General features: G+C 47.9%; 1 protein-coding gene across 5 annotated transcripts in view; it reads right to left on the reverse strand.

Annotated features, from left to right (window-relative positions):
* NUP210 (nucleoporin 210) overlaps positions 1-23715 on the reverse strand; it is a 96439-nt gene that overhangs the window by 12725 nt on the left and 59999 nt on the right. For all 5 annotated transcript variants that reach the window (XR_005658146.1, XR_005658147.1, XM_039886584.1 and 2 more), the window contains 15 exons: positions 23516-23622; positions 22341-22445; positions 22147-22248; positions 18539-18667; positions 17321-17448; positions 17091-17226; positions 15600-15662; positions 15191-15370; positions 12545-12625; positions 11317-11448; positions 9831-9989; positions 6788-6879; positions 4941-5115; positions 3356-3531; positions 1077-1297 (listed from right to left, as the gene is read on the reverse strand). Coding sequence is in view for 3 of the 5 variants with exons in the window: in XM_039886584.1 (XP_039742518.1) it covers positions 1077-1297; positions 3356-3531; positions 4941-5115; positions 6788-6879; positions 9831-9989; positions 11317-11448; positions 12545-12625; positions 15191-15370; positions 15600-15662; positions 17091-17226; positions 17321-17448; positions 18539-18667; positions 22147-22248; positions 22341-22445; positions 23516-23622 (1986 nt within the window). In the remaining 2 variants the exon portion in view is untranslated. The remainder of the gene's footprint in view (positions 1-1076; positions 1298-3355; positions 3532-4940; positions 5116-6787; positions 6880-9830; positions 9990-11316; positions 11449-12544; positions 12626-15190; positions 15371-15599; positions 15663-17090; positions 17227-17320; positions 17449-18538; positions 18668-22146; positions 22249-22340; positions 22446-23515; positions 23623-23715) is intronic.

The raw sequence follows: 23715 nt of genomic DNA on the forward strand, positions 1-23715 counted from the left end.
GCTTCTGCAGCCTGGCTCAGCCCGCTCTCATCATGATCCTGGCTGCAGACACCTGGAACCACCTGCGATTCTACCACATCTGCTTGCCGCACAGCTGTGGCCCTGTCAAGAATAACATCTGGCCCCCTACCACCCCCAATGCCTGTTTGGTGTCTCTCAGTCACTGCACTATCCTGAGATGACCTAGGTGCTGGCCCTCCAGGACCTCCACCCTCTCCATGCCCTCCCCACAGCACCACCCCTGTTCCCCTAATTATTTATCATCTTTTTTTAGCAAACAAACAAATGTCAGGCTCAGAGCTGTCACTGGACACCCTTTCTTAGTTAAAAAGCCAATCACATTATATAGTACAATAAAAAAAACAACCACATTCTGTTTATGGTAATACTTTAAAGGCAATACTTAATTTCCTTCTAAAATGAATTTAATTAAGTAAAAATAAAAATAAGGAGCCAATTTGAAAAAAAATTCATAATTGTACATGTCGTTCATGGACATACAAGTGGCATGGGAATGACTGAAATTCGGAAGTCATTAAACTGGCCTAATAGCTATTCTTTGCTTAGGTTTCCTTCTAGAGGCATGCCATCCAGTATGATAGCTATTAGCTGTGAAATTAAGTAACATGAAACATTCAGTTCCTCAGTTGCATTAAACACATTTCAAGTGTTCAATGGTAGTGGCTACTGTGTCAGAGAGTGTAGATACAGGATATTTCCGTGATGGCAGAACATTCTATTGGACAGAGTTCTTTTAGAGCAGGAATTGGCAAAGGGCCAGATAGTAAATATTTTAGGTTGTGTAGGCCGAAAAGTCTCTGATGCCACCATTCGACCTGGCAGTTGGGTGAAACAGCCACTGACAACACGTAAATGAATGGGTATGTGTGAGTTCCAATAAAATCTTATTTGCAAAAAGAGGCAGCAGGCTGGATGCTGACTGGGGTGTTAGTCTTCTGACTCCTGTTCCAGGACATCATCTAAGTTCTACTGGCATACCTCCCCGGGGAGCCCACTCCCATCCTTTTCTCATACCTCACAAAGGAGAATTCCCTCAGCCAGTGTCTCTCTCTTACCTTCCAGGCTGACCAGAACAGTGGCCAGACAGAGGACATCCCCCACCACCACCACTCCAGACAGCTCCGGGGAGATGGCCTGTAGGACGGGCAATGGGACGAAGTCGGAGAGGCCCATGTGCTCCATGTCCCATACGCTGAGCAGCGTCAGGCCCACGCTGACGGTACGGATGACGCAGGTGTTGTTGGTGGTGCCCTTCCCGATTTGCACAAACTCGTCTCTACACACAGGAGGGAGATGAGGGCTCTCAGTATCAGGAAAGAGGCCTCAACTCCAGTGGGAGAAATGCAGTGTGAGTCCTCTGCTGGGCGACACTTTTTGCTGACTAGCCCCAGATGTCACTCCGACTCACAATTACTGCGCAGCTGTTCCAGATAGAGTACCACAGGCCCCACAAAATTGCCCTCATCTTATCACCCAGAGGAACCCATGGCCCTCAGCCAAGAACGGCCGACATCACCACCCCCATATGGTAGCAGAAGGGAAAGCTGAGGTCCATAGAAGAAAGTGATCTACACGGTGCTTCCCAACATGGAAAAGGATGTTCTGGGGAAGCACAGACTGCCCATTGTGGTGTAACCTGAATGAGCAAGGTAGCCTCTGCCCACTTCCTCATCTGTAAAATGGGTATAAAAATATACCCTTGGCACAAGCTTGATGTGAGAACTGGAACAGACTGGTAGCTGTAAGCACTTAGATATGTACCTGGCATGAGGTGACAGCTCCAACCACACCAACAAGTGTTGTCTGGTAGAAAGGCTTGAACTGGATAGGCTGAGGGTTAGGGTCCCTGGCTTCATCACTTCCCTCCACCATGAGTTCAGACTCCTGAACCCTGACTGGTCTCTTGGAGAGAGGTTCCTACCACAGAAGGGCCAGCAGGGTAGCTGAGGGGCTGTGACAACCTGGCTCCATTCCTCCAGGGCAGCCTATATCCCAGACTGACAGGTCACTGGTAAGTGTATACAGAGCTCCACAGCTGGCCAGAGGCCCTCACAACCACAGCCTCAGTTGATGGCCCTGGGGATTAGGCCACATTCCCTATATGACAAGCATGGAAAGAGAGGCCTAGAGAGGTGACCTGCCTTGTCTAAGTTTATAGTACCCATAAAGCGTAGAGCTGGACTTAAAAAAGGTCTTACTCTAAATCCAGGATCTTCTACCATGCCACACTCCCAGTGACTGGCCTTAACTGTATTCAGCAATAGGGGACACATCTGTTATAGGGCCCCTGAGAAGGCCAGGTTGCAATGGTCACCAACACCTGGATACAATCTTCTGTGCCCCTACCCTAGTATAGCCTAGAATAACTTCTCAAGCCCTGCACCTCCTCCTGATCTGATGCTTCTCACTCCTCTTGGCTTGGTCTGCATCCCTTTGGGGCAATGGTCCTTAACCTCTAGTCACATGGAAGCCTTGCTGAAACACAGATTGCTTGACCCAGTCAGTGAATGTGCATTTCTAAGACTTCCCCAGTAATGTTGATAATGCTGGTCTGGGACCAAACTTTTGTGATCAACCTCTCCAGAGGACTCAGAAGTTTCAGCAGGCCCAGACTGAAGTCATGGCTCTCTTCTTCGATCTGGAGACCACCCGGTGTTGCAGTTGTATTTCAGAAGAGTTGTCCAAAAGGAATGGCATTTGGAGCCAGGTAGGATCTGGTATTCAAACCCCACTTCCAGGCTGTGTGGCCCTGGATAAGTGGCTTGACCTTTCTGGGCCTCAACAAATGGGCTACAGTGAAGAGCAAGATGTCATACAGAAGGGCCTGCACAGAGCAGAGGGTCAGTGAACGCCTGAGCATTGGAAGGTGTGTGCCTTGCTCTGACCAACTTCTGTAGAGCCTGTAATTGAGGATTTGCATCCATGGATCACAGGGCCAGGCCAATGGTCAGGGTTGTTGACATCTCCCCTGTAGTCCAGCTTTCAAAGGTGCAAAAAAAATCTTATTACAGATCCTCCAACTACAAACCTCAACATCTGTGTTTTGCTTCCTGACCATTAGAGGACGTCCCCACTGAACAACGTCCTGCCGTAGAGTAAAACATAGGCTCCCAGCCACGCTTTCCCCTTGCTCCTCCAGCCTCCAGACCAAGCCTAGTGCTTCCTTCGGTATTCTTGAGTGGCACATCCCCTCCTCTTGGAAACTCTAAGAAACAAAACTCTTCTTCCAATGGCATTAGCCTCTCCGTGTTGTCATCAGTCACCTCCATAAATTAAATCTGGGTACAATCAAGACATGCCTTAACATGAGAAATGAACATCACTCACACTCTACCTGTTAGTTGCAAAGTTGAGGACTGAATTGTGAGCATGGAAGATGTCTCCAGAGTTGTCATGGAAGTGGACAGTGAAAGTCATGGTCATTCCCAAAGGCAAGGCCACCAGAGCCTCCTTGTTCTGAGTGTGCAGAGTGGGGCTCATGGAGATCCTCAGGTAAGAAACGGGAGACACCTGGAAGACAATGAGCAGGTATGGGAACTGGCTGTTCTAAAAACCCACCTCCCAAGGAGGAGATGCTTGTCCCTAGCTGGTCCCCATCTCAGGAAGGACTAGGGGCTGGACTGATAAAGAACAAAGGCCTCACTCCCCAGAGTATCTCAACCTAGTGACAAGATTCCCACCTCCCAATAAAGTGAGCCAACCTAACCCACAAGAGTCCAAGTCTGTGATTTTGAAAAATTAGATCATGATTCATGTTGCAAAATATCCCTGGGCTTTGACTATTCAGATTCTTCAGAGGCCTTGGATCTCCAGGCATTTAAAGTAGAAAAACTGCCCTCTTGGATTCTAGAAGTAGCATTAACTAGAGGGCACTGCATACTTGCAACTGCTCTAGGAAAGGACAGACGAGAAAAAGAAAGAATGATGAGTTTCAGGAGCCCAACATCCTGAGTTACATACATATCAGCTTTCTCTAACTGCAATTAAAATCTGCCCTGGACAAAAAGCTAACTCCCCAAAAGACGTAATTTCTTTAACAAAGTTCAGTAGTACAGTGACTGGTACACAGCTGGTGCTCAATACATATTTGTTGATATCAGATGGGTGGTCAGTCACTTTCACTTGCTCATAAACTAGGGGAGAGGTTCCTTGCCAGGTACTCACCTTGGAACAAAAAGACATTAATTAAGGAAATAGGCCTGCAAGCCGGGCAAAATCTAAAAATGAAAGTGGTCATGTATTTTCACTGTTATCTAGGATTCAGAAAGTGGCTGTGATAAGATATGGAAAGAAAATCTGTTCAGGATAAACCCCAGACCCAATCCGAGGATGTCCAAAAAGAAAGTCCTCATCACTAAGGAGGGACACAGGAGGCACTGTGATGTGACTGGAGGATACAAACCCGAGCCAGACCAATGTGGGTTAGAACACAAACTCTGACTCTCAATCACTGTGTGACCTTGAGCAACTCACTTCCACTCTGAATCTTGGTTTCCTTGACTGTAAAATGGGTCAACTACTTCTCCAAGCTGCCATGGATGTACTGTAATGCTTTGTGGGTCAGGTATCTGACACATGCATTCAATGGCACCTATCATATTCCAGGTGCCAGCTGGACAGTCAGGACCGTAGGGTGCCAATTCCAGCAAGTCGCAGAACTTGCTCAGCCTCAGTTTCTCCAACTGCGAAAAAAGGTCATTGCAATCTATAACCTCCAAGGACCCATGACTCTGATAGTCAGAAGATACTGTAGTTTTTATCCAAGACCTTTGCCTCTGAGTTATTCTGCAATAAATTCTTACGTATGATTTCTAAGTTGGAAGGTGGATATATTTATTCACTTACACCTGCAAGGGGAAAAACATTACCTCGACACTATTGCCTTCATTACTCTAAAAAGGAAAAGAATATGATCCTACTTTTACTGCAACGATGATGGTTTGGTTGGCCCCGAAAGGCTCTTGCGCAGTCACTTCAACTGTAGAAGTCCCAATAGTGGACCCAGATGCCAAGAAGCCTTTCTCATCGATGTGCACCACAGGAACCTTCTCGGGCCCATCGAGAACGCGGTAGCTCAGCGATGCTGAACCAATCCTTTAGAAAACAAAACAGATCCCGTTTCACACAGTAGCTGGGGGGAAGTGGCTCACAGCAAAGGGCCGGGATTCTGGGGTTCCCCACTGCTCCTAGGAGAAGAGAAAGGACCAATCTTAGACCCACGGTGTATCAGGACACCATGGGGGCAGCCTGTCTGCAACTTCAAGTCACCAACTGAAAACCTAATTTGGAAAACAAAAAGTTCCAAGGAAAGCATGTTTCTGGCTCTTTGGAGAGCAGCACCTACTGGGCCTGATTGGTCAGAGGAGAGGGAAAGACCATGAGCACTGAGTTTCTGTCATCCGCTGCATGGGGCATTTACTATATCATTTCTGAGGCAAATTGTTTTCAATTTATTGAAATAAGGCAGCCTGGCATGGCAGAAAGAGGATGGGTTTTGAGTCAGAGAGAATCCCAAATCAGTCTCAATGCCCTTTTTATCTGTGTACCTTTAGGCCCCCTTTCCTGGCCTGTTTCCTCAACTGTGAATGGGGAGTGATGCCCTATTTCCAAGGGCTGTTAACAGAGTAAAAACGAGCTGCTTGCTCAGAAAGTGGTCTGTAAAACTAATGATACTATGTATTGAGTAAAAGACAAATTATGCAGTATTTTATGCTGTCTTAAAACTATGCTTTCCCCAACTATGTGAATATTAATACCACAAAGAAATAGGAAGCCTCTGTGCCCGACCTACGACCTTCCTTAGATGACTTTAAACAAATGTTACTGCCTCTGCCTCAACTTTCTCCATCCTCGTCAGTCCTGTTCTCCTAACCTGAAGAATTCTTATATATCCTTCAAGACCCAGCTCATGCCTTCTCTAACTCCTCACATGGAAGGCCCTTCTTTGGGCTATGGCTTGAACATTATATCTCATTTAATTATAGCCCTTCTCGTGCTATCTTCTTTTCCCCACCAGACTCAAGGGCACCAGGTGTTATCCACCTCTGTTCCTGAAGCGTAGCACACAAGTTGTTGTTTACACAATTTAGTTGAATGTATACCACGTGTATGTGTTTCACAGAACACATAAGTGCTCCTATGGTCTTTACAGCCCCCCATTTTGCAACTGTAATTCAAATGCAAGTCATTGTTACCAAAGATATCACCTTGGAATGCAAGGTAGGAATCATGTTTGTAGACATGCTTTATTTATTTTTTTGTAGACATGCATAAAAACTGTGCTTCTCAAGCGTTAATGTGCACCCCCATTTCTGGGGGGATCCTGTTAAAGTACAGGTCTAGGGTGGAGCCTGAGATTTGTATTTTCACATGTTCCCAGGTGATGCCCATGCTGTTGGTGTGTGGACTACACTTTGAATGACAAGTCCTGAGGAAACAGGGGCGTTTGAAAAATTTAACACTTCCAAGTTGGTACTTTTCCCCCTTTGACATACTGGATTTTAGCAGCAAACATTAAAAAGTTTCTAGGTTACAGGAAGGAGAAGAGGGCCCCACAAGGGTAAGTGACATAGAAGAGCATGGAACATCCACAGAGAAAGAAGAAAAAATGCAGAAGCTGCACTCATTTTAAAGGCAACACCAAGAAAGATGCCCAGTTCACCTGAAGCATCCGTGGCTTCTTCAAGCTGCTGATGACTTTGACAAATGAGTCATTGAATGCTAGTATAATTTCACAAATGCTGAAAACCAGCAGCGGGTCACATACCTGTTCGTCTGAAGCTTAATAAATGAGTTGGGTGACATTAATATTTGCTCTGCTTCTATTTCAGGGTTCAGCAGCAGCAGCTTTTCAAATACCTGGAATAGAGGTACATTTTATTTCCTATGACGCACAAGAATCATGTCTAGGTATCTGCTTCTTTCTCAGCAGGAAGAGCCAAGAGAGGCCGAGAGAAACTGCTGCAAGCAAACACCTGACAGGTAGCTGGTGATGTGCTTTAAGGGCTGACCGTTAAGAGAGGCCAGAGGTGTGAGGAGGAAAAGCAAGGGGGTGGACACTCTGTACCCTTTTGGGAGGTGCTTCACAGGGCCAGAAAGCATGAGCCTCTGCTTCAATTCCCAGGGAGGAAACTTGTTTGCCAGGATGTGTGCATGGAAGGCAGCACACAGAATTATGGGGCCCAGGGTCTTGCTTGGCCCTAACTCTGCCAGGACTGGGTTTGGAGAAAGCACCATCTAGTCTCCTTTCTCTCAGCAAGACATCCTGCTCCTCACCATGACCATCTTAGAACAACGTTCATCCCATCCCTTGGTCCTTATGTCACTCCTTCTATCGTTCCAGGTTCTCGCTGGATCCGCAGAGTGGGAGTGCCTGCTGGGGTATGTTGGCGACTTCGAGCCAGCAGATAATAAACCTGGTAATGTCAGATTGAATCTGATCCTATCACTCCCCAGGGGCCCTGAGATCCTGAATAGCTCCTGGAGCCACAGCAGTGGGGCCCCACAGCACTTACCTGGAACTCTAGACCCCTTCTCTGCACAAATTCTAATGTACCCACCATTCTACTAAGTCTCCTTCTCTAAGGACCTTTGGGGCTGGCATCCTGGGCATCTGATGCCAAGCAGTTTTGAGCTCCCCACTCACTAGCTTCTGAGCTGACTAGACCATCTGGATTCTTCAAGGGCCTGTGTTTAAAATCATCTGAATTGAAGGAGATTTTCCAAGAGGAAGCCGGCTGACTCCCCTCCATTCCAGCATCACGTTTGACCAGATACTTAAGCCTAGATTTTTTGTTTGTAAAATGGGTTTAAAACTAACAATCCTTGCCGCGCTTGTCTCAAAGAGCTGTGGTATTCACATGACACAATGTGAGTGGCAGCGCTTCCTAAATGGAGAATAATAAACAGCCTTTGGTAGCTGCATGGGGTTCTGATGTGAGATGAGTCCTGCTAGGCAGGTGGCATCCAGAGCAAAGCAGTCTCACTAACTCAGCTCAGATACATATAGTGTGCAGGAAATATACATACAAATATGTTTCTTAAGCCTGTATTCTTTGTTGCCCCTCTTAAGATGGAGGTGAAGGTACAAGAGATATATCATTTTCCTGTTAGCTGTAAGAAAAGTAGTAATGCAAGCACCATGGCACCGATGCTAGGCCTCACTGCCAGGGAGACAACAGGGAGTGGTGAAGCCTCCGGCAAACTGCAGAGCACAGCTCATTGAAGGGGAGGCTGCTTCTCATCTCCTGCTGATTTTGCCATGTGGCAAATGCATATCTCCAGTACAAGCTGCATATTGGATCTCTATGCAAAATCTTCCTATTTTTAAATGTTGGCAACAGAAAGAATTGTTTCGAAGCACTGAGTGAGCCAAATAAAACACAATTTGTGGGGTGGATCCAGTTTCTCTAAGTTTCTGATATACTCAAAACCCCATCTTCTGTCAGCTAAGGAAACCAAGGCACAGAGACATTAAGTAACCTAGCTTACAGAATTTGGAAGCTGCAAAGCCCTGTCTTTAATTCTATGAGAGGTTCCAAAACTTAATTTTATTTTTAACCAAGAACATGTATTTGCATTTATGTATCTGTGTACTTATGTTTGGGTGCATATACATGCATGTCTGTGTCTATGTGTGCATGTATATGTATGCATCTGTGTCTGTGTGTGCCTCTACATGTGTCAGTGTCTGTGTACATATATGTGTCTTTGTGTGTACAATGTTCATATGAGGCAAAGGTGAGGGGGCTGGCTAACAGACATTTTCTTCTTTAAGAATCTGCTTCTTCACCCCTTAAGCTGTGCCTAGGTTATAAATTGTTTATTTCTTCTTGAAGAGGGGGATTGAACCCATTTCTTTTTTCATAATAGTTAGGGGCTGCTTTCGGTTTTTCTTTGCAATTTAGTAAGACCCAGAAGTTACTGAGTCCCAGATTGGCAGAATGGGGCCTTTGAAACTAAAAATGCTCTTTAGAACAACTTGTCAATCCCTCGGTTTGACACAGGGGCCCAGAGAGGCAGGGGAGGCGGGAGGGCAGGCTGGAGAGATAGATGGGAGGGGTGGGGAGCTGAGCCCTGGCCTGGAGGAGGACTGCTGGGCTCTGGGTCCTAAAAAGATAGTGTGCCCTCTTGGGGCTGTGAGCAGGCCACCTCCCTCTCTGAGGCTTGATTTCCATCTACCAACTGATGGGTCACACGGTCTCCCAGGCTGCCCAAAGGGCCCACCGCCCACTTCCTGGGACTTGGACGGGACACTTCCTCCGTGGGGCCACAGGTTCATTGTCAAGCAACAGTGCCTGTAGCTCCTGCCCCTCAGGACTCATGGGGGCTCTGGGAAATGGAGAAAGCACATCTGCCTCTGTTAGGTGCTCTATGAGTGTTTGTGAAATAAATATGAACAATTACATTAATGTCAGCTCAGACCATTTTCAGCCTCTTGCTCCCATGAAAGTACCCCAGACTCCAAGTTCGGAATGATTTTCTATTTTGGGAACATGTCAAGCTATTTCAGACCTTCAGACCCTTGCACATGCCATTCTCTCCACCTGGCCTGCTGGCCAAGTCTTCCCATCCTAAAATGTCACTCCTCTGTGAAGCCCTCAGTCAGTCACATGTCTGGGCTCCCACAGCGTCTTATACACCCCTGATATCAGATCTCTGCAAACAGAGCTCCTCAGCTCCTCAGGGGCAGAGTCTGCAGCCCCTGCCCAGGGGCAGTGGGAGGACTGATGTGTGCCCACATAGCCCAAGAGAAGGCCACTGGGCTGGCGCTTACTCTCCCTTTCAAGTATGGTTTGAAAGTCCTTTACCTGGATTTGGATCTCATCGGAGAGTTCTTTGGCAAGGCCATGTAGCTGTCCAGCTGTGGGGTCCAGAGCCTTGACCACCACTCTCAGGCCAGTCCGGCCTTTCACCCGGCCATGCACGGTCATTGCAAAGTTGTACTGCGATGGGAGCTGGAGTGATGCCTGGGACATACACCAAACATGTTTTCAGGGAGAGTCCCAGGGCCCCAGCACCCCCCAAAAGGCAGAAGCCAGACAGAAGGCCCAGACTCCTGAGAGCTGCCTGCCTGTTCTCAAAGGCTGCTGCCTCCCTGCCATGGTCAGGGCCTGCTAACCCCAGGCATACTGACTGCAGTCACCCCAACATGAGCGCAGCACACCCCATGCTGAGTTACATGTTCACAGGTAAATGTGGAAAATGTTGGGTCAATCCACCAGGGTCAGGGTTTTAATGGCAGAACTTCTCAGAGACTTTGGTGTGTGAAGGAGGTTATGAATCACCAAGAGGGATGCTAGGCTTGGCAGTGTTTCCCTGCAAAACCCTTCTGTTATGCAATATCTGTGAATAAGTCACACTTCCCCTGTACTATGGGAATAGTCTGCAGAAGTCCCCCAGCACTGAGGACAGCACCCTGGCCCCACAGGGTGGGCTGGGGAAGGCATTTGCCCTATACCAGATGAGCTTCAGGCAGCCTCTAGGAAATCCAGTCCCTGTGCCTGGCCCCCTCCCCTTCCTATTCCCTCCCCCTTACTCTCCAAAGACAAGGCAAGAAGGAATAGCCCCAAACCACCTCTCACTCCGTCCTGCATGCCCAAAGCCTACCTAGGGTGGCAGCCTGGAGTCACCAAGGCTGGTGACCAGTCCCTTTTCCCCACTGGCTCACTGGGCAACTGTATGTGAGTCCCTCCTCATGTACGGACTCCAGTTAACACAAAGAGAAGTTTAAGTAAGTTTTCTCCAACACTTTCCTGCTCTGAGATCTGAGAAGGGGCCAAGGTCCCCCTGCAGAGGGCTACGGGAGGGGAATTTGGCTTCTGGGATAAACGAGGAGAAAACTCCAGGCTTGCCAGGTGTCGTCTCAGAAAGTGGGTAGAAGTTACAGACCAGGGACCGCAACCAAGACCCTGTGACATTCTGGAATTTTTGTGACTTTCCTATGAGGTTGTTATTTTTGCTGCCTTCTGTTAGTAAGTTACCTAAAGTCTCTTCTGTAGTGGTTAGCAAGAATGTGCTTAAAATGAAAAGGGTTTCAGACAGTCCCAGGGTTCTGTGAGAAGGGTCACTAGGGAACCATATTTCCAGACATGAAGACTGAGAGTTGAGGAAGGGCACTGGGGGACAGAGAGAGTGGCAGCAGCATTTGGGAGAGGTCCCAGTGAGTCTAGAGAAAGCAGAAAGGGGCCAGGACTGGCCCAGAGTGAACGTGCAGACTTCACGTGCAGAGACATGGGGAGGACCCTCCCCACCCAAGATGCTGGCCTGGGATGGAGGGGGGCTCTAGGTAGTTACCTCATGGTGCCGTCCCCGGATGTCCAGGATGTCCCGCTTGGTGACCGACCAGTGGAAGGTCAGGCCTGGCACAGCATTGCCAAAGGAGAAAGGGTTCTGGTTGTTGGTGATCCCAGTGATGTAGATGGGCATCTGCAGGGGAAAAACTAGGCTCATGACCACCAGAGGCCCACTGCTGGGAAGCCCCTGGAAGCCCTGGGGCACAGCCCGAGCTGCCTCTCCACTGTTCAGGGACTTTTGTGTTGCCTTTGCGCCAACAGGAACTGTGCCGATTCTGCCTTAACCAGAGAAGGGCACAGCACAGGTTTGGGAAGGTCTGAAAAAATAGCAAATGATCAAGCAGGAGACAGAACTACCTCCTCCCGACCCCATCCTTCTTGGGCCATGGGCTGTGTCTCACCTTATCTAACAGATTCCATTCCTGAATGACCCCCTAGAGCTCTAGGATGCCTGCAGCCCCCAAGAGCATAGTGTGCCCTGTCCAAAGTCCCTGCCTGTACTCCTCTCTCTCAATCTAGCAGGGGGCCCTGCTTACATGGTCGGGCATGGGGTGGGATCACAGTTTCCTCCAATCTATATTTACTGAGTGTCTACTGCAGGGCACACATGAAGGCCATGCAGCAAAAGGTAAGAACAGACTCTGAGCCAGTTCCCAGCTCCATCACTTTCTAGCTGTGTGACCTTGGGCAGAGCCTTAAGCTTTCTATGTGTTCATTTCCTCATCTGCAATATGCAGATGACACTAGTAGTTACCTCAAGGGTTTGTAATAAACACCAAATGAATTAGTACGTAGAAAGCACTTAATAGAGTATGCTCTATACAATTGTAAGCTCCTGGTACGTACCAGGTGCCATTCTAGGGGTGAGAAGGTGACAGACTAGTGGAGACACAGGTATTACTCAGTAACTGCACCTACACAGAACTGGAAGGGGATAAATGCCATGCGTAAAAGGAGCTTTGTGCTGTGAAAGAGAGTAGCCATGAGTGTCTGTGTGGTCTGGAGCAGAGAATGCAGGAAAGGCTCCTTTTGGGAAGTGGAGCTGAACCCTGTAGATAAACATGAGTTAAGCAGATAAAGGGGGAATGGAGAAGTGCTCCAACAGAAGAAACAGTGTCATAGCAGTGGCTCCCCCAAGCTCATCCTGAACCAGAACTCAGAGCCCAAAACCTGTCAAGAGGCTGCTCAGACAGCAGAGACAAGCGGGTCTTGAGAGGGTCCCGTCTCACCTGGGTCCCTGTTCTCATCCGAGTGATGGGGGCACGGATCCTCACTGCCTGGAGAAGCAGCACCTCCACCTCCACGAGATCCTAGGAAAAGGGTTTTGGGGCTAAGGCTGGCTGGGAGTAGGGGTGTGTGCTAGCAATGGGTGTTTTAGGAATGGACCCCTCCAAAAAAGGAAGTTCCAGCTGAGGCAAGCTCAGTCACAAGGCTAAAAGGCATCCAAAGGGTGTCTATCTCAATGCTTCTCTTCCTGAAGTAACTTGGACTTATAGGTGGCTCATCTCACAAAGACATGGCCACTGCCTCCCTCATCTCCCGGTGGGTCCCAACGTGGCTCTCTGATCCTACAGACCTGTCTGATCCAGTTGCTCCAGGTCAGTACTGCAGAGACTTGGGGACAGTGTGTCTGAGAACTGTTCTTTTCTAGGCTGGGAAGACCTCACAGGGATAGGTCTCCAGACCCTCCTAACCCCAAATCTAGCCTGTTGATCTCTCTAAGAAGAGTACATGGATGAATCAAGAGTCAGGTAAATCTCAGAAGACTTTATATCCTCCTTCATTCGGAACTCTATACTCCTATTAACCTGGCCAAAGACTAACTTTATTGGCTTCTTCACAGTACTGTTGATTCATGTGGAACATAGGCTAATTAAACCCTTAAGCCCTTTTTACATGTGCTCACGCTGAGCTCATCTCCCATGTCTTATGATCTGGACTAACATCTCTAACACAGAGTAAATGCTCAATAAGCATTCATCTCCTTCTCTTCATCCTTCCCATTGTTCGGTCACCTCATGCACGCCCTGGCCCATCCCTCGACCTTGGTCTCAGGCTAAACTCCCACCTGCCCAGGCTCAAGGAGATGCCTTTCAGATAGAGCTGGTAGCACAGGTTGTTCATCTGCCAAAGGGAACCAAGGCCTTCTCCTAGCACTTCCCCTAACCTACCAGATGGTAGACACAGAGAAGAATTGACAGCAAGGTTAGACCACAAAGATGGCCCCTCTGGCTGGATTTCCAGTCAGCTGCCATTTCAGCCTAGGTAGGTCCCCAGGAGACAAAAAATGAGCCAGTTCCTGAGGCCACAATACTTTGTTCATAGAGGGAAAAAAAGGCAGAGCCTCCTTGATCCTTACTTTATTCTCCAGGACATCTACCTAAAGCCTGCTATATGCCATAAGATAGAATTTTACATTCCCAGGCTTCCTTATCTTTATAAAATCAATATGCGGAATCAGGCTGTCCACCTTCATGATTCAGAAGGACTTTGTGGTTTAACTGGTATACTTGGAGAGACTGAAACTGCTGGAAAAATGAGTAAATCAATGAACTGAATGTAGGATCAAAGTCAGCCTCAGGGAAGGAAGACACTTCAGCCTCTCCTCTTCAAGACGGCACATGCACCAGCTTCCCAGGCATTCTGTCTTCTTCCAGGGTCCCAATTCTGGATGAGGAATAGGATGACTGAGCTCTGAAAAGGTTCTTGTCCACCGTCATGTTACACAAAAGGAAATGCCTTTAAGCCCAGATTTCCAGCATAGGCATGACCACGACGCAGCCTTCTGAGATGCTTCTGCAGGTTACGGCAAGCCAAGGTACCAGAGACGGTCCAAGAGCCCTGAGCCCTTCTCAGGAGGTGGAAATGATCTCTCACCTCCTTTCCAGAGGCCCAAAAAGGTGCCCACATTCTGGAATGAATGGAAACTATAAGATTCGGGAAAACCAATTTTCACATGCTTGGATTCAGTCCCACCGATGCGGAACAGGGGGCCTCTCCTAAGGAGAAGACTCCCCTAACTCAGCCTTCTAGCATCAATGTTAACCCAGAAAAGCAATCAGGAAATGTTCCCCACTCTGGCAAAAGAGGCTTGAGAGATAACTTCTAGTGGAACAAAAGATACTAGTGGACGATCCACATTTTCTGTTTCTCCCAGAAATACAAATCCAGGCCTAAAATATCAGTGTCCAATTATCTACACTTATAGCAGCCAAGCCAGCGCATGCCTCTGAAAACTCGCACTGTAATACACAAAGTGTATCAGAGTCAACAGCAACCCCTTCTCTTCTCTCAAAACTTCCCCAGCTCTGCTGGAAATGAACAAACAAAAGGAGCAAGAGCTCAGCTGTTGGCAGTCCCAGATCAGGTCCTCAAACTACATTTTAGTAGCTGTGGGCCATTAGCTGTTCCCTAGGCCCCTCACCTGCAAATGGGGATAGCTGCAAAATGCACAAGAGAGGACTAAATGAGGGGAATCTAAAACAGTCTGTGCAGAGTCTGCTATCACAACCACTACCATCACCACGCACTGGAATGTCCCTAGAACAGGGGGTTGGAGATGCTGTCTCTTAAGGAGCAGCTGAGGCGATTCAGTCTGGAGCGCAGCCTTGGAGGTCTAGGTGTCCCCAAGCTGGCAAGGCTGGCCCTGGGTAGTAGGGACAGTCAGGTGCTGCAGATTCAGTGGGCAGAAGCAAGACCCTCAGAGAGGGGTAGTCCTCGAGAATAGAAGGCAAACTCAATAAACAGGGCTTTTTCCCCTTCACAGCCGACCACCCTAGCAGCTGCCAGGAGGACCAGTGCACCATCACTGGAGGGCCACACGTCCTGGGTGAATTCAGAAAGCACCCATCTCTGATGGATCCCAGGCCTGTTACCTGAGACACGATGATGAGCTTGCCAGTCTCAGCATCCACGGCCTGCACAACCCCCGACACACTGCTGTTACCAACGGTGAGCCCCCGCACAAGCCCAGCACCGCTCACCACTGCAACACTCTCATTGCTGATGGAGAAGAGGATGTTGGACTGAGGCTGGGGCCCACCCTCAGAGGTGATCTGGAGTAGGGAGAAACAGAAGTTCCTGTCAGCCCCTATCCTCCCAGCCAGCCCATGCTTCATCCTCAGAGGATGAGGGCACCAATACCCCCAGAGAATTCCATCTTAGCACATTTGACACCCAAGGTAGGTGGGCATGTCTGGAGCCAGGGCAGGTTGGGCGGCTACCATCTTGCTGGTGCCTGGCTGCAAGTGGGGGTGGAACAAGGATGTGGTTTTTGGCTCTTACCTGCATCATGGCCCCGATAATCAGCGTCACCTTTCTGGGTATCAGCCTAAATGGGGGAAAGACCTATATGTGGAGACAAAGAGAGAAAGGGACCACTGCATTCCAAGTTCATGCTGCTAGGCTTAATTCACAGGTAACATTTTCAGGGAGAGGGAAACACAGTGCATGGATATCGCTCCTCTGTGAAGAGGTGCCAGTGAGAGCCTGGGGTTCTGTGCCAACTCTGGGGGAGCCCTAGTGGCCCCCACACAATCTCATCCTACCCAGGGACCCAAGAATCTGTGGTTGGGTGAGATGTGCTCTGCTGTTTGTGACTGTCACCTGGGAACCATGAGAAATGCACATTCTCCAACCCACTCCAGACCTGCAGATGCAGAGGTGGGATCCTGTGATCTGTATCTTAACAAGTCCTCCAGGAAATTCTGATGGGTGTCAAAGTTTCCAACTCAATGCCTTCAAGATTTCCTCAACTCATCTTTGGAAAGTTGCCTTTTTCACTAAATTTCTCCAAATTTCTATCAACAAATTGCCTTAGAAGTTCTCTTCTTCAATGCCTTCAAAACTTTTCAGATAAGGAAAATGGCACCCTGGGGAAAGGGATGAGGACGCTATCTTTGCAGCAGGGCAGAGCTCCCACATCCTGTTCCTGCATCCCCCCATCCCTACCTGGCAGGAGCATGAGGAGAGCTTGAGGATGAATGAACACACTAGTCAGTCAAGGGGCTGCTTTGTGTGTGAGGATTAGTCTTTGTAGGGCTGTACTATTTATAGGCAGAAATGAATTCCACTTCATCAGGAGGACGGTGCACTTCCATGAAGTAGCACAATCTGTGTCCACTGGCTTCAGAACACAGATTAATTAATATAAAGCCTGCCATCCCCTATGTGGACGAGACCCTTGGAGGATGCAGGCAGGAGCCAAATAATTTAGTGCTGCTGCTGAAGGATAAACTTGGACATGACTTCTTGGCCATGGCTGCCTTGGCTCCTGGTGACTATGAGGCTATGGTTAAAACTTAATGCCATAAGACAGCCCCAAGTCACATACTGAGATGATGCTGAGGGACCTCAAAGCTCTTTCATCCAGGAATTGCTTGGTATAGGTACTCCCAATGTGAAAGCTCACTACTTCTAAGGGCCTGTTCTAATGTTCAGATCGACAGTCAAGAAAAGCTTCCACAAACAAGCCCAGATCTGCCTGCAGCTTCTGCCCAGCCACTGCTTTCTGGCAGTTCAATGGTTTAAATATCCTGCCACTCCCCAGCCGTAACAGGTCACTCTCCTTCTCTGAGCCACATTATGCCCCTTATGTCCTAGAGAGAGATTAAAATAACTCAGCAACCTCCCACTGGGGCTGCTCCTCAGATCCCCTCAGATCCTCTCCGCAATGGCTTCCTGGACTGTCCTTGGAATTTCCAGCCTATCATACTCCTCCGTGCATGCAATAGGGGCTGGGCTGATCCCATTTGGTGTGAAGAATAACAGCTTTACCTCAATCTGTTGTGGGGCCGAGTTGATTCTTTGTCCAGCTTTATCAGTCACAGTTGCAGTAAGACTGGTCTGGCCAATGGCCACACCATTGACACGGAAAGTAGCAGTGTAGTTGTCAAGGGCCTCGTTGAGGTAGCTGGAACAGAGGGAAGGGCTGGAACTTCTCCCCCCCAGGCAGACCTATCAGTACTGTCCCTGAGATGCCCTATTCAGATCCCTGGGGGACTCACACCAATGTGACGATCTGGGAGGCTGCTCGGAGGTTCAGGTCCATGAAGGCAAAGTATTTGGCCAGGAAAGGCTTCTTGTGAAAGTCCAGTACGCGGACATATGCCTTGACTGTCTTCCCAATCTCCACCTACATCACGGGGAACAGACACTCAGGGGTGCCTCCAAATGAACAATTCCACACATGGTACCCTAAGACTTTCTGAGAGGGTGTCACCAACCTCAAACCCACACTGAGAATTGAGAACAAGTCGCCCAGATTAACCTCCAGACAATCAGCCAATCAACAAATGAAATCAATTGAGTACTTGCTTTATACAAGAGGACTTGGGGATACTTAGATGTACAAATTACCCTCCCCATTCTTAAAGAACAATCTAGTTAGAGAGATGAGCCACAGTTTAGAACAGCAGCAGGTATACTGTAGGAGTTCAGTAAGCACACCGTGACAGAATAGCTCACACCTGGCAGCATATAACATACAGTAAAAGCCTTAGGAAATGGAAGTCAAAAATGCTTAGTGAAGAAATAAGTCTAGTCAACAAATTACCAGTGGAAATGAGACCATAGGAGGAATATCAAATACTGTGTAACAAAATATTGACTTTTTAAGTAGTCTAAGCTGCTCAAACATTCCCCTTTTACTAACTGTTCTCTCCACTTAGGAAAATAGGAACTGACAGCAATCATTTGTAAGCCTAGCTGCAGTTACTCCAGGTATTTGTAGTAATAAAAATTTTCTGTTTACACAAAAAAGAAAGCCTAGATCTATGAAGTATTCATTCTACAATAGCACATGGCCTTAGTAAGTTTCATTCGTCATAGAAATTCCCAAGAATCCAAAACCTGCACAGTAGGGAGAAAAACTCATGTTCAGCAAGGTGTGTGCCTGACTGGTTACTAACCAACACCAGCTAGAGATAGAAATTACCAAGTCAGAGCTGATGAGGAGATAACTCCAAGAAGGATTTACAGCCAAACTTTATTGATGTCAACTGGGCTGAAGGACAACCTCAGAGGTTATTCTGCATCATGTACACAAAACAGCGGAGATGAAAGACAGCACTGCAAGCTCACAGCAACTCAGAAGGAGAGTTGAGGGACACAGAAACCAAGAGAAAAATCTGTGAACAGGAGAAAAATATCTCCCGCAGACATGACATTTTCCTAGTTTCTGTGAATCAGCAGAGAGGGAGACACAACAGGAAGATGAAACTGACCTTGTCTACCACGCGGACATACAGCTCCTGAATGTCTGAGACATGAACATCAGCCTTTGCCGGGGCTGGGAAGGCAAGGCACAAGTCATGGATCATGATGGTAGATGTGCCCGGGAGCAAAGGGTGCACCTGCAGGATCAGAGGTGGGTTCAGTTATAGCTGCTCACAGCATCAGCCTATCCCCCAAGGGACACCATCTCCCAGAGACCTCCAAGCCAGGGCTCAGAAGTAGTGGACAAGGAAAACCCTAACCCAAATGTTGTCCTGCCCACCCCTCATCATGAGCCCCTATTGCCAGCCAGGGGATAGACTTGAAATGTGCTGGGATGGATCTCAGAAAGCATTTATTTCAACTTGTACATTTTACAAAGAGAAGAAAATGGAAGCTGCTCAAAGGGGGATAGTGAGCAGCCTTGGGACACAAAGCAAGTGGGAGGTAAAATAAGGATTCAAATCTAGGATTCCATATCTCCTGTTCAGGCCACCTGTCTCTGCAGATTCAGTAATAGAAAAGCATCCAGCAAGTCACAAGCTGGTAGAGCATGAGACAGCTGCTCCTCACTTAGCAGCCTCAACATGAACTCACAAAATCACAGAACCTGGGAACAGACCATAGAAGCAGAGTATAATCTCTTTGAGTCTCATTCATCTCTACGTTAATTTTTACTTTAGCTCTGTTTGAAGCAGAAACCTCGTAAAATGTTCTGAGTGAATGAACACATCTGAATTGTTTTCCCGTTTTTTATTGTCAAAGAACCCCCTTCTTAAGCCTTCTTCTCTTTCTAACCACATCCATGGATCCTACCTCAAAAGAATTTCTCCTTATACTACATCATAATCGCCCTCTCATGCTGCAGATGGATTTTCAGCAACTTGGCATACTGCTTAGGTGTGTATCTCAATTGGGTGGTCTGGGAGGCAGGACAGGCAGGGGAGAATCATGGAGCTAGTAGGTGAGCCCAGTGGGCTGCCTCCCATCTCTATCTGGCCCTGGTTTTGTTGCCTTCAGTTTGTGGTCCTACATTCATTGGGGGAAGGGGGAGGGCAGGGTAATATGCACACTTATCAGTTCAGTGTTTGCAAAACTAGAATTTCAGCCTGAGACCTGCTTTCTCTTCATTCAGAAGTGATTTCCAAGTGTGTGGGGAGGGACATAGTTGTACCAAAATGAGTCTTTCTCCTGGACTTGAAAGAGGGTGAGGTTGAGTCAGTGTCGTGTGTGGTGGGGATTCAGATAGTGCAGCAAGGCAGGACAGGTTAGGGCCTTACGCTGACCACGAGCTGTCTGCATTCCTGGCTTTTAGCGTTGCCCTGTTCCCGTAGGGAGTCCTCACAGGCTAGCAACAGCGTAGAATTAACTTCCTAATTCCAGAGAAGGCTAAAATCGGAGCTAACCTTCACAGAGACTTAATCCCCAAATTTCTTTTCAGAAAGACACCCAGGCTACCCCGTCCATGGTTATATAGTAAGTTTGCAGTCTAGTTAGTCTAATTCAGTCTAGGAAGGGCTGATTCTGGTCCAACCCCTTCAATGTACATATGGGGAAACTGAGGCTCGCGCAGGATGAGAACACAACCCTGAAGGGGCAGCTCTGGAAAGGGAACTCAGGTGCCTGGGATCTCAGTTTAGGGATCCTTTTACCACACTCTGCCACTTCCCAGAGCCAACGCCTCTAGGAATCAGAACTGTCAGGCAAGAAGAGGCCGGGCTGGCATGAAAAGGCCAGAGCTGAGACCGGCCCAAGCCCACAGTTAGTTGGGGGCATGAAAGCTTAGCAAGCTTGGCTAAACTGAAAACTGCCAGTATCATTGAGCTCCAAGGCACATCAACAAAGAGGAAGTGTGCCTGGGTTACTCCACACAATGACTTAAAATGGATTAATAAGAGTCCCAAAGTGGAAATAACATCTGTACTCTAAAATGATGGCAATGTAATTTGAGCCATCACCATGTCGGTCTGATGTTAAATATAGGCTGAGGAGTGGGGTCTGGGAGCACTACGTCTCCAGTTTTATTGAGGACGATTCACCTTGGCTTACTACATTTCCCCCAGAGAGCTCTCATTTAAAAATGAGAAAGAAACAAAAGCTTTCTTTGAGAACATAATGTGAGGATCCAATCTGACCCTCCTGAAAATGTTACTGCCATCAGGAGCTGGTACGTCCTGCACAACATGAAGAAATTACACATTGTACCAACTGCTAATAGCCCCACGCGGGGGATGGCATAGAGGCTTTTTCTCCTTCTTTTTTCTCTCCTTCAAAAGGACCATTTTGCACACACCCTGCTCATTTCTTTCATTTATTTTACATCTGTTCCACCCCAGAGGCAACTGATTTTGTGACCTCTGTGTCAATAGTTAGCGGATACAGATGTAGAAATGGACTTGCAGAGAGATATAGTTGGAAATACACTGCAGAGACTGAGGTGACATATGCTTGATTTCTAACTAGACTGCAAACTTACTATATAACCATGGACGGGGTAGCCTGGGTGTCTTTCTGAAAAGAAATTTGGGGATTAAGTCTCTGTGAAGGTTAGCTCCGATTTTAGCCTTCTCTGGAATTAGGAAGTTAATTCTACGCTGTTGCTAGCCTGTGAGGGCTCCCTACGGGAACAGGGCAACGCTAAAAGCCAGGAATGCAGACAGCTCGTGGTCAGCGTAAGGCCCTAACCTGTCCTGCCTTGCTGCACTATCTGAATCCCCACCACACACGACACTGACTCAACCTCACCCTCTTTCAAGTCCAGGAGAAAGACTCATTTTGGTGTGGTACAACTATGTCCCTCCCCACACACTTGGAAATCACTTCTGAATGAAGAGAAAGCAGGTCTCAGGCTGAGAGCAGTCCAGCAACACTACAATTGCAATTTAATGGCACTGCATGGATGTCACTGCTGTATTTTTGTTTTTGGCCGCCTGCCTTTATGACTTATGATAGTGGTTTGACACATTTGGTAGCAAGAGTTTCCTTTTAAAGAAAGTTCCGTTTTCATGACTGCATAATAACTCATTGTGCAGATATACAGGCATTGAGAATATTGGTGTTTGTTTGCTTTTATTCTTTTTACTCTTTGCTATAAGTGTAGGGCTGTTTTTTAAAAAACAAAAAGATTTAAACAACCTAAATGCTCAACTAGGAGAGAATGGCTAAGTACAAATTATTGCATAAAAATAACCAGCCAGCCTATACAGCAACATGGGGGCAAAACAGGGTAAAATAATTTTTAAAAGTGGAATGCTAAATTCTTCCATACCATGGACAAAGATGTCAAATTAGCATAGGGAGAGGATCAAGAAAGGAACATGGAAAAAAAGCTGATACACCTTTTAAAAGCAACTTTATGGTTGTTACAGTGCTACTTATGTAATAATATTTTAATCTTAGTTAAAGACTGATTGAAAGGAAATCATTAGCTAACAGTGTGGGTAGTTTGTGGAGCTGGAATAAAAATCACAAAGATAGCAGGCAAATGGGTGAAGTTACACAACAATGAAATCAAAAAATCTAAAGACCTCACTAATTGCAGCTGATGTGATTAAGTGCCAGCTTTTGAAGTGATCAATCCATGAACCTCTCAGATCATGGAGATAGGGCCCACACTCACCATGGCACTGCCCCTAGCCTCCTGGTAGGTCACCTTGACAACATCTGTGGTGCTGGTGTTGAGAAAGAAGTAGCCAGAACCTTCTCTGATGTGCAGTTCCACCTGTAAGGAGGGTCAGGCTAGGTGTCAGAGGCAAGGGCCACCAACTCGATGGGTCGTGTCCGGGAGGCAAGGTGGCAGGGAAAGGGCTGTACCTGCACTTCAGGGTGGTTGTAGATGGTCACCTCTTCTGGACTCACCCTCACATCTTCCACCAGGATGAGTTCTATGGAGGCCGACACAGGCACGAGAGGGTCGTACTGAAGGGGTAAGGCCAGCACATCAGATCCAGGAGGCAACAGGCCAACCCTAAGCAGCCCATGGGCCGCCTCACAGGAAAAGTAGGCCCAGAGGCCCCAGCTCCTCATGTCACCCCAGGGTACTTGTTATGTCTAAGACACAAGCTCCAATGAACTCATCATGCCAACCCAACTGAGAAGCCACATCCCATCTTATAATCCTGCCAAGGCAGGTGCCCTCATCCTTCCTGCCAGGCACCATGCAATGGACAATTCACATGCACACCTGGAAAATGGAGAAAACACAACAAACAGCCAGCTGCAATGCTGTGTGCAAGGGGTGGGTGTTATCTAGGCAGGATGATTCTGGGAGAACCCTTCCCACTTACCTCACATGTACCCATCTGCCATCTACTGGCAGCACCTCTGCCTGGGCCCCCATAAGATGCTGGGTTGAGGAGGTATGGCCCAGTAGGTGGACCATATGTGTATGCATGGCAGCAACATTGTATTTGTGGAGGGGGGTGGCCTGCACCATGAGTGGGGAGCACAAGGGGCCCTGAGACCTGGGGCAAAAGAAGCTGCTCTGTGCCCAGGGTTCAGGGAACTCTCCGCAGAGGTGCAGGTGTTATGGATGGGACTAAAAGGACAGGAGGCCAGCTGGTAGAGAAAAGTAAAAGGAGAGGATGGCATTCTAGGAAGCAGGAACTGAGGGTTCAAAGGCATGGGTATGCCAGGTGGGGTCCATAAGTCAGGACCATTGAAGAAGAGGCTGGATGCACAAGCCCTGAATGACAATGAGGATGGCTTTACCCAAAGGTCTGAGAGCTCCCAAAGCTGCATGCCAGAGCTGAGAGGTAGCAATGGATGTCTCCAGTCACCTGAGTGCAGGATATATGAGGTGGGGGAGACAAGAGGCAGGAGGCCAGGGAGGAGGCTCACCAATTCAGGTGAGCTCACCACACCCTATTCAGGGAGGGGTTAGGGAACTGAAGGCATGGCCTACGGAGCAGGCTCAGGACACTAGGAAACCAGGAGAATGCGGGAAGAAGCAGGAGGATTCCCCACCACCAGTAGGCCCTGGGAAATACCGGCTGCTTTGCTCTGGCTGCATCGAGGTGGGACTGCTGGTAGCCAGTCACAGTGGCAGAGATGGCTGTGGTTCCCGATGCCTTGTGAACAGAAATGGCCTGCAAACCTAAGTCCAGGAAGAGGGAAACCCATGTCATATTTTTGTCTCATTGCTGCCTGTGAAGCAGCCCCTCCCTCCTTCTGATTTGCAGTTTCAAAT

The sequence above is a fragment of the Pteropus medius genome, unplaced genomic scaffold, assembly GCF_902729225.1.
Source record: "Pteropus medius unplaced genomic scaffold, Ma_sr-lr_union100, whole genome shotgun sequence".
NCBI lineage: Eukaryota > Metazoa > Chordata > Mammalia > Chiroptera > Pteropodidae > Pteropus > Pteropus medius.